Below are 11,652 nucleotides of genomic sequence, written 5' to 3' on the forward strand. Positions count from 1 at the left end.
TCTTTCTTCTTTTGTACCAAAGAAAAATCCTTAAGGATATTGGGCCATCTATCAAATCCCCATCAATTCTTATATCATGTTTACTATGCAATTTATTACAATTTAAATATTGTTTGCATATGCTGAGGCAGTCAGAAGCACAAATCAATTGATGAACGACAGCTCCAGAATCGAATATATAATTCACTTTTATTCCCAGCCTTCAGAAGCTTTTGTGCATTTTGCTGGAAATCCGACCGAGTGGGATTTTCTAATTTCAGAAAAAGTTTTCTTTAAAAGTGAGGTTAGGATTTAAATAATCGTTCTTATTGCTTTTAATGAGAAACAAATAATTATTGGGACTCTCAAATTGGTATTTGAGAGGCTAAAATTAACAAAAAAAAATTAATTTAGGAATTAATAAGGACAATTATTGAGTTCTAACCTTACTTTTACACGACACTTTTCCCTGAATTAACCCATCCCTTACCATGGTATTATACATCATACGCAAATTGAGTGATTTTTGATGATTTATTTCTGGGGAATTTTTATCCGAATTGCTGTCGGGAATGGATTTTTAGTAACGTTAGTTACAGTAGAGTCTCGCTATAGTCCATATTTGGTTTCAAATTTGACACTTGGGTCGCACTATAGTCCATGTAATTTTTTAAAATTATCTACGATTTTTAGTATTGAAATTGCTCGACGGCTTTCACTTTCTTTGCGATTGTGGTACTTGTCCTCGCTCTCTTCATTATGGATCACAATTATCACAACTACTTAATAAAGTTTGCCAAAAATATTAAAATAATTATGAATTTCGCATACTAAAAAACATAACCTAACTTAAAATCAGTGTTTTGAAATCAACGGTCGATAAATTGTGGACTATAGAGCGATGGCCTATAGCGAGATTCTACTGTATTCGATTACTTGAGAAAAATAGTCCGACAGAGATGAAAATACATTTTGTTATTATTTTCTTACTCCGTGGAAGGTCATGCAAAATTTTTGCTCAAAATGGCGGACGGAAAATACGACATCCCGTCTAATTTGTTAAAATTGGCCTCTTTCCTCTTTCCTGTTTTGAATTCTAGTTGCTAATTGGTGCTCTTGGATAGTTACTCTATCTAAAGCAATAGAGTTTGTAATGAATTAATGCGCAGAATTTAAATTCAGTGACCGTTAAGACGTGTGTTTGACAGAGGCTCCCCGCGCCCCCACCCAGCAAAACTTCGATCTGCAATTCTGCACTTTTGAAATTTTAACGTTTCTTGTCATTCAATCGGATACTTCGTGTGGCTTCGGGATAGTCGTGCGACTTCGGTAGCATCGCGAATTTCTTTCGTGTTTTCTAACCATTTCCTTCCCCTTCGTGCCCTTCGTATTTTCTATTACGGCTGATTTAATAATATTGTATTATAACATTATAATAATATTGTAAAAAAGAGAGTATTCACGTAAAATTGTTGAATAAAAATTGAATTTTAAATAAATTGAAATACATATTTTTATGTAGTTAAAATAATGTTTAGAAACATTAGAAAGGGTAGAAGAAATATAGAAATCATATAAATACTCTAAAGAAATTCTGCCGATAATTTTAAAATTTTCTATAGAAATTCTGCAGAAAATTCTGCAGAATTTTCATACAACGATCGGATCCACCTTAGAACGAAATTCTGCAGAAATTCTGCTGATTTTTCGGCAGTTAGTAATTCAAATCTGACGAATTTCAGCAGAATTCTGCAGAATTTGCCGGGTGGGCATATGAGATAAAATTTTTTTCTTTTCAAAAACTTCATCTACTAATCTGTAGGAAACTAATCCCAAAATATGAACATTCTATCTCAAGTATTTCTGGTACATTGACTGAATGGGTTAAAAAATTCCACTCAGTCGAGGACTAGAATAAAAGTGAATTATATTCGATTCGTGAGCTAAAGCGAAGGACGCACTTGGAAGAGGACAATAGTAAATCAATGGAAATTCTTGAGAAAAAGTGAGGTTATTAAACTTTTTAAACATTTTAAACTAAGAGAGCTTTCTAATTGAGAGATCTCTTAAAAAAGTCTGTAACACAATGGACAGTAAAAAATACAGGATTGATCAGTAAAAGAAAACTTATGGCTTCGGCACACCTTTTAGATCAGGAAAATTTCATGAACATGAAATTCGAAACCCTTTCTTTCTCACATGTTTTGCATATGACTATCTCATTCTTTCGCATACCAAATTCGATTAAGCTAAATTGAATTTGGAGTGATATTCAAGAGAAGAAGAAGAGTTCGAGAGAATGAGATAGACATATGCAAAACATGTGAAAACGAAAGGGATCCGAAATTTGACTTCATGAAATTTTTTTGATCTAAAAGGTGTGCCTGAGCCATTAAAGAACCTCAGCTTAAATTCAAATTTGGTCAATTAATAAATCAAACTGATCAGTTTAACGAACCAAAGAAATTCAATTTGGTCAATACATTAATCAATTTTCGTCAGTAATGGCTCTGGCATACAATTTAGGTCAGGAAATTTTCATGCAATCGAAATTCACATCGCTTTCTTAAACAATTTGCATATGTCTAACTCTCTGTTTCGGACTCTTCTTCTTGTTTTAAACATCACAACAAATTCAATTGAGTTCAATCTAATTTTGACCGAGAAAGATGTAGGGGAAAGTACTCTCCATTCGAACGTTCATACCTTCGAATATTGTGAATTTCTTTTAGTTTTCCTAAGAGACTTACACATTTCTATTAAATATTAGTTAATTTATCATCAATTGTTGATAATTCCGTGATAATTTTGTGTAAATCCCTTACGAAAAACAAAAGAAATTCATATTATTCGAAGGCATGAACGTTCGAAGGGAGAGCATTTTCCCCTACATAAGGGAAGCGTACCAGCGATCGGCAGTGTTCCTCGAATCGTCAGGTTATTACTATATTGCTGCATGAATTGAAATGACTTTTTAAAAATTTATTAGCTACTTTTACCATTTAATTCTCACAATAGTGCAGTACATTAGCCTAGATTTAATTTATAAAACCAATTTTCTGTGAGACACCTGATTAAATTCGTGACGATCCGAGGTACAGTATGCATAGCTGCAATTATACCTATTTTTTATTAATTTATTGGAAAAATTTAAAACTTAAATGCACAGATATAGTTAAATGGATCACTAATATACCGATTAGCATACACAAAAATACGAAATAGTATTTTGAAGCTCATATTGTCAACTAAATATCAAGTATGTCTCTTAACATTCCGATCCGGGGTGCTCTTCCCTTATACAAAATCTTTGAGAGAGAAAGAAGTTAGAATTTTCATTTCACGAAAATTTCCTGTTCTAAAGCTTTTGTCAGAGCCTTAAAAAAACAAAATTTTGATAATTAAAAATTGAGTTTAGTCAGTAATGCCTCTGGCACACCTTTTAGATCGCTAAAATTTCATGAAATCGAAATTCGCGATCCTTTCTTTCTCAAAAGATTTGCATAAGTCTATCCTATTCTTTCGGCTCCAAATTGGATTGAACTAAATTTAATTTGGTGTGATGTTCAAAAGAAGAAGAACAGTGTAAAAGAGTAGGATAGACATATGCTAAATTTTTAAGAAAGAAAGGGGTGTGAATTTCGATTTTATGAAAGTGTCTTGATATAAAAGGACAATTTTCTATAGCATAAAATCCATTTTCGTCTGCACAAAAGCAATTTTGGTCAGTAAAAAAAATTAACTTCAAGTTCATATTAATATCATTTTATATTTAAATTATTCTTTCATTTATTATTAAAATTATTTTAATCAAAAAATCAAATTTGGTTAGTCAAAAATTTGGCGAATTTGGGACATGAAAAATTTTGGCTAGTAAAAAATCAAATTCGATCTAAAAAAAAAACTATTCCAGTTTGTCGGAAAACGATTTTGATCGATCCGGAAGAAAAATACATTTGCTGTTTTATGGCTCTGGCACAGCCTTTTAGATTAGGAAAATTTCATGAAGACGAAATTTGAATTCTTTTTTTCCGCACTCTCCTTCGTCTTCTTCTTCTTTTAAGCATTAAAACAAATTCAATTTTTCTCAATCTAATTTGGAGTGTGAAAAAGGGATGTGAATTTTGATTCCATAAAATTTTCCCGATCTAAAAGGTGTGCCAGAGCCATTACTGACTAAATTTTGCTAAAAGAAATTAGAATTTTACTGATCATTACATTTTTTCTAACCACAAATATTTTGTCCTTGTAAAATTTCCCTAAAAGATCACCAAGTACTGAGATCTACAGTGTCCGCTTTTTAATCCGGATCGCCGTAATCCGGACGAGTTATGGACGGTTACATTTAAAATCATTTTGAGGTCATGTATGCATGCGTGTTCAGCAATGAAAATGAATTATCCGGTGCTGTTTTTGTTTAATAAATGAAGTATAATAGCGTAGAATTCTCTAATTATGTCTTTTGAAGGATCTTTAAAACTTTTATTCTAATTCTAGAGAAAAAACCTTGTATTACATTTTCGAAACGTTGAACAAATTCAAAAAATCCATCCAGATTATGAAGGGGACATCTATCATATTGTCTCCCAATCATCCGGATTACAAAGCGGACACTGTATTCCAAATTTTCCCCCAAATGAATCGTGATATACAAGTGTCAAAAAGTGTCGAAATAATCCCTCAATGCGTTTTACAACGTTGTAGAATTCTTCGTAATGAAGTCTTTATAACCTCAAAATTTTTGTATAACCAAAGAAAAAAGATTTATGACATCTGTGAAAAGTTTATCAAAAGGATGTCCCTCCACAAATAAATGTGGAAATTTTTGTCAAATAAATGACCTAAATATGTTTAGAAGTCCTTTCCTTCCAATTTGTATTTTATAAGGACTTTTGTCTTTCAACAGATTCTTGCCGTGAGGCATCAGGTGGCAATGTTACGCGATCTCCAGGCTCCCACCTCTTGCTTCATCAGAATACATCAAACACAGTAACATCTGTGACAAATAGCAACCACAAAGTAACTACATCGTCCGTATCAGCAACCCCAAACCCACTGGGAACAGCCGGAAGCCATCGAGAGTGTGCTGGATGCAGCAAAGTGATCACAGAACGCTTTCTACTGCGAGCTCTGGATCTCTTCTGGCACGAAGATTGCCTCAAGTGCGGTTGCTGCGACTGTCGCCTTGGCGAAGTCGGTTCAACCCTCTACACCAAAGCAAATTTAATTCTCTGCAAAAGGGACTATCTCAGGTGGCACATAACCTCAATCTCACATAACCTCAATCTAACCTATAAAACCCTTTTATATTCCCCAGACTCTTCGGAACAACAGGCTACTGTGCAGCCTGCAACAAAGTCATTCCCGCCTTCGAAATGGTAATGCGCGCCAAAAGTAATGTCTACCACTTGGAGTGTTTTGCGTGTCAACAATGTAATCACAGGTAAATAACCTACAATCTCCATCCAACATAGTCTTGGTTGAAAACATTATATCTTGCAGATTTTGCGTTGGTGATAGGTTCTATCTATGTGATAATAAGATTCTCTGCGAATATGACTACGAGGAGAGGCTCGTATTCGCCAATATGGCCTACAATCCATCGAGTTTGGCGCACATTCGAAGGCAAGTTTGTAATTTACAGGTATGTAAAGTAATTTTCCACTCCTGCAAACCTCTAAATCCCATCTCTGTTCCGACATCTATCCGCCACTTAATTAAATTGAATTTCGGACAAATTCCGCTTACTCAATTTCGAAAGTATTAAATTCCGAAAACAGATTTTCGAGAATTTGACAAATTCGAAAATGTATTTAGAAAGCTAAAATGAGCTAAAAAAGAGATGTTCTTAGCTGAAAATGAGATATAACCTTTGGTTGAGGTTTGTTCTCTACCGATTCGAAAGTGTGTCGGAGAGAACCCATCTGGCCAGTTAAGCGTGGATTATAGCCTGAATTAACCTCTATCTTTCATACCTTACTTTTAAGAAACACCCTTAGCAAATACCCCTTAGAAAATATACGTATAGGCCACTGTTTTGCGCTCCTAGAGGCGCGCATTGGAACTACGAAAATTATGTTGCTGGCCGTGTTTCTCAGCAGTCAATGATAAGACGGAATACCCTCGTTCAATAATAACCTTCCCGATTTGAGAGCTCCCCCAGGTTGAGGTTTTTCCTTTACCGGATCGAAGGTACATCAGAGAGAACTTACCTAAAAACCCGTTGGAAGTTCGAACGTTCAAACCGAAGAGTTATAGAAAAGTGAGCAAGTTCATGAAAAGAACATTTATTTAAATGAAATTGCAGTTAAGACGTTCTACCATCCTGAAAATCCACAAAACTACACAAAAAATCACTTATTGCAGCAAACGTTTGCACACTGCTGTTGACATTGTTGACGATTGAAGTGTCAAGAATATCGAAATTCGAAATGGCAAAACAATCAGCGCTAAAACGGCGAGCACATGAACTTGCACTTTAGGCTTCCGGTAGATTTTCGAATAGGTTTGGCTTGGCTTTGTCTCTTCGAAAGGTTATTACTGAACGGAGCCAATATTTACATCAGGAGGAGTGTTTGACAGTTTCATTCGTCAGAGCTATTGATGTACGTGGCACAGTCTGGTCCTTATTTCGAGCCTACTAATGGTTAAAATAGGGCCTAAAGCTTGGTGTCAATTAATGGCTCAACGCTGGGTCCCCCTTGCCCTGTGTCAGACGGGAACTTACCTAAAACCCCTTTGAAAGTTCGAATGTTTAAACCAACGAGTTACACAAAAGTGAGCAAGGTCGTCGAAAGAACAAAAATTCACTTTTTGCAGCAAACGTTTACATATTGTTGTTTACATTGTTGATGATTTAAGTCTCAAGAATACCGAAATTCGAAATGGCAGAACAATCGGCGCTAAAGCAGCGAGTACATTCATCCGTGATCATTCATTCATGATCTTGCACTTCAGGCTTTCGGTAAACTTTCGAATAGGCTTGGCTTGGATTTCACGTGGCATAGGACTGACAATCTCGCCCCGTGTGAGAAAAAATAATAATGGATGTCCCGAACTCCCTATACGGGAAGGCCAAAGTTCCTCTATGGAAGGTTGTGTCACGGTTGCTTTGCGAGAACGACCCGAAATTGCCGGCTTATAATTTTCGGCATCAGGGATGTTCTCAAAACATGTGCCCTGTGAACTTCAGCGCGAACTAAGCCCTTGAGAAAATCGGAGGATTACAAAATAGGTGTGATTAGAAGGAATCACACCTAAAATGATGCGAAAAATATAATTCACGAAGAGCTCTATCTCGTGAGTTCGAAAATCCTGCATAGTTGGGATGCTTTACCATCATTTTTGTATGAGTCCCAGTGATTTAGAGACATTTTCTGTGTTTTTTGGATGGCATCTCAAATTTCTAAAAACGCTTTTGTGTTTCTTGGAGGTGTTTTGCGTGATTCTAGAAATATTCCCATACTTTTTGGACATGTGTTAAAATGTCTATGTCTTCACTTTGTTGTGTGAAAAAACACAAAACAACGCGATGTATATCGCTTCTGTTCCATTCAGGGGCATGACAGTTCCTATGTTTCTAGCGTGGTGAAAAAACTTTTGAGTTTATTAGCTGTTTTCTGGCATTGTAGAATGAATTAGCAAATAATACTAATACAAAACAAAAGAAAATTTAATAACGAAAAGGCAACCGAAAACCCTAAATTGGCAACCTACGTAGTTTTGGTGATATTTCGTGAAATGTGTACGAAAACAGGAAAAAATTTACACTAAAACTGGTCGCATTTTTCAGAGCTAATATCACCCCCCTGGTCCCATTATTAATATTTAATCACTACTCACTGAGTACCTATTTTTCCAGCTTTTTACTGTGATATTTCATCAATTTTCCCCACATTGAACAAAAATTTAATGTGAAAATTTGAAACTGGGTTTGAAAATTTTTTGAACATCAACGACTTTTGTGCATTAGAGTTCCATTTACCTTTTATCCAAGACACTATTAGAGAATCAAAATCTACTTGTATTTGCACGATAGAGGCAAGTTTCAGGCTTCAGGAATAGCTTTCGAATTCGAAATTTTCTTTCGAACTTTTCATGATAACGATGATATCCTAGCACGGGTTTGGTTTGAAGGCTACACTAAAACTCTCTTTTGGATTCGACCTTTCAATTTAATTCGAATTCGAAGTAAACTAACTCATTGATGGTCAAATTTAATTTAATTCGAAAATGCACAAAAAATTCTAGGAATTTGTTAATTTGTTTGTAAAATTAATCAACCGTCGATGCAGATTTTGTATTGGGGTAATTTTGCAGATTAAATTTTAACTTTCCATCGATATTTCCACGTGAAAATTTTACCTCAAGCTCTACCTCTTCCGTTGATTGGATGCATCTGAATGAGGATGGTTTGGTATGGGGTGTGTAAATATAAAGCAACTTTGTGTGGACAAAAGTGGTTCATGAGCTCCTTTTTCACTCTCTCCCCATACCCCCACAACCCTCTATGACGTTCTCAACTTGGGGAGTATAAACCGAGAATAAACGCGTTATTACGCTATTGTGGCGTAAATCGTGATTGGTTATATGCTAATATCGTAACGGCTGCATTGTAATCTAGACTTTTAATCACATCAATATATTCCCCATCAACTCCACATTGAGTCGTTGCTGTGGAATTTCTGCGAAACCACCAGGATCGACAAACTTATATGAGGCATTTTCATGTGCAAAGGATTTTTTTTTTGCCGCGGTAGAATAGAATCTAGGAACATTAATGACGTGAAGTTTATTAAAAGTACACTAATTGAGCTCCATTGACAACTTCGAAATGCAATTGTAATTAGTTAATTAGTATATGAGGCCATTTACATCACCGCATTAGATTGGGATTTGTTTAATTTTTCTCGATATAAACGGCAAATCCACTACGATCGCTCGTATCGAATTGGATTGGATTCAAATTGTCCCAATTGTCCCAAACATTTTTGGAGCGCGCGAAACGAAATTCGGAGTTGCATTTGACGTTAAAACTAACCTATATCATTTGTGTTGTTTTGGAATGGAAGTCGCACAAAATAAAATTTTCAGGACTTTTTTTGTGTATTGTGCAAGGATATGGGCAACGACAAGTTTAAAAGAAATGGCAAAGGAAGGAGACTAAGCTCCTATTCTAAATTGATCAGGAGAAGGAGGTTGTTGTGACGATAGACTCTAAAAAAATCGCAACCAAGAAGTTTTTGCAGAGTTCCTTAAACAAAGATATGAACGTAATGTTAAGCAAATTGTGTAGTTAAATTTAAGAATCTTATGCAAAATATCCAACTTAAAAATCGAAAATATTATTTTTAACCTCACAAAAATGGCATCCCGCTAAAAATCCAATTCAATCTCAACAGTACGATGTAAACAGACAAGATTAGATTCGGATTTTGGGACAATCCAATCTCAATCTAATGCGATGATGTAAATGGCCTCTATGAATTTAGTTTTAATTTTATTGCATAGAGGACGGTGGGGCGTTTTTCTCCATTCGATAATTTTGGTCTATGGATTGTATAAGTGCCAAAGAAAGAGAGTCTACTTTTGTAAAGAGACTTTTTCGAGGTATACCACGTAGCAAAATAAGCCTAATATTTGCAGGTCCCAGTGAAAATTCCGAAAGCTAAAAATCTGAAATACCGAATTGTCCAAAATCCCGAAAACAAAATTCCGAAAAGCGCGAATACCGAAAGTCAAAATTTCGAATTTTTAAGAATGTCATATACTTCTATGATTGCACATGCTCGGGATTTTGGCTTTCGGAATTTTGATCCGGTTACGTTCAGTAATGTCTTTTCGAAAAAAAACAAAGAACAAAGATAGAGGAACTTAGGCCTTCCCGCAAGGGTAGTTCGGGACATCCATTATTATTTTTTTCTTATACAAGGATGGGGTTGTCAGTCCCATGCCCCGTGGAATCAAGTGCAGTGAAGCTCACTGGATGCAATTCGAACACATTTAATTCGAACCCGGGTCGCGGAATTTTTCGCGGATTTTCGTAAACCGAGGAATTTTTCACGGATTTTCCCAATATGATCGACAAGATTTTCAAATACTTTTATGCATTTCTCATCCAATTTTCCTCATTAATAAAGATAATAAGTTACATACAGTTTTAAGAATTATTAAACGAAATTTGTATTATTTATGTATAAATATCGTTCGAGTTTGCCACAATCCAAATTTGTAATGAAGGAATCGCACCTCTATAAGCTGATCTTGGCTTATCCGAGAAAGACAAAAACGTGCTTACAATAACAAGAATGCGCCCAAGACACACAAAAACGTTTCTAGGATCAAAGAATCGTATCCGGAATTACGGGAATGTTTCAAGAATCACACAAAACACATCCAAGAAACAAAAAATTGTTCTAGAAATTTGAGATGTCGTGGTTCATGCCGGTTGACTATCAATTTAAATTTGTTCATAAATCACAAGAAATTCATCTCAAAATTCATAATTTTTAAGAAATTGTATTTTTTTTTTTAAGAATTTCATCTTTATACTTTAATCCATACTGTAAGTGTTTCGGCTCCAAACAGCTGAAATAGCTTCGGCTATTAAGGCCAAAACTGTCCAAATTTTGTGTTGAATTATTCGTATCCTTTTTAGGATGTAAGGACATATGATGAATATCCTGTCGATTTAACTATTCAAAAGTATACTCTGATATGAATAAAAGCCCATTATTATCCCTCAAAGATTAAAAAATCAAAATTTGCAAATTATTTGTATAAACGTGCATGTTCATCTTGAACACTAAGTTCTAAAATAATTTTGCAGTATTTAAACCTTTAATCTTCGAAAATTCGAAGTCGAAAATTTATTCGATCGCTGTTGACTAAATAAAACCATCGGAGCCGTTTAGGAAATACACCAAAAACATGGTTTTGGACGGCAAGGAAGGAGATGAGGATCAAATGGGGAAATAGGGAAAAATTTGACCTCTAGCTCGGTAACAAACTTTTGTACAAATAAAAAGAAAACTACACAAATTACCAGTCAGTATTTTACCAATTCATTACCGATTGGGACTGTTGCAGCAGGATCAGAAATTTCGAGACTTTTCCACAAAATCCAAATTTAAATAAATCAGTGGAAAAATGAGCCCTTCAGAATTTCGAAATTTCAAGGTCGAAAATTTCATCATAGATCGATCATAGGTGCCTATGAACGAAATGTTCGTCTGTGCTAACCTTCGAAAATGTATCCGAAAATAAAAGAAATCGTAGGAGCTGTTTTTGAAATGAACCAAAAAATATAGTTTTGGAAAAACATGGAAACGCAGTTAAGGAAAACACAAGAAAAATCACTCATTGACTTTTCTATGTTTCTATAAACAAAAATCACTATCCGACTTTTTTATGAGTTATCCTTTAAGATAACAACTGGAACTTTGCATTCTCTTTCACTGTTTTGTAAAACTATTAAACAGAGATCGCAGATATCAATTTGGGGATTTCAGTGATCGCCATTGCCTTAATATTTAATTCGACAACTACCTGCGGTAATAACTAAAAATCTTGTTTTATCAATGAAGACCACCACTTATCTCATACAACACACCATTTCCCCTTAATCCTAGACACATTAACTTTTCTAACGTGTCTTCGAAATTAGATTCACAA

At 34.9% G+C, this 11,652-nt stretch overlaps 2 protein-coding genes across 2 annotated transcripts in view; one reads left to right on the top strand and one right to left on the bottom strand.

The window, feature by feature from the left end:
- LOC129803630 (deoxycytidylate deaminase) overlaps positions 1-11,652 on the bottom strand; it is a 147,680-nt gene that overhangs the window by 127,508 nt on the left and 8,520 nt on the right. The gene's annotated exons all lie outside the window — the stretch shown is intronic.
- The window catches only part of LOC129803628 (LIM/homeobox protein Lhx3-like), a 97,264-nt gene that overhangs the window by 78,087 nt on the left and 7,525 nt on the right, over positions 1-11,652 (top strand). Inside the window, exons 3-5 of the mRNA XM_055850336.1 lie at positions 4,886-5,231; positions 5,297-5,422; positions 5,482-5,623. Coding sequence (XP_055706311.1) covers positions 4,886-5,231; positions 5,297-5,422; positions 5,482-5,623 — 614 coding nt within the window. The remainder of the gene's footprint in view (positions 1-4,885; positions 5,232-5,296; positions 5,423-5,481; positions 5,624-11,652) is intronic.

The sequence above is a fragment of the Phlebotomus papatasi genome, chromosome 2 (assembly GCF_024763615.1).
Source record: "Phlebotomus papatasi isolate M1 chromosome 2, Ppap_2.1, whole genome shotgun sequence".
Classification (NCBI taxonomy): domain Eukaryota; kingdom Metazoa; phylum Arthropoda; class Insecta; order Diptera; family Psychodidae; genus Phlebotomus; species Phlebotomus papatasi.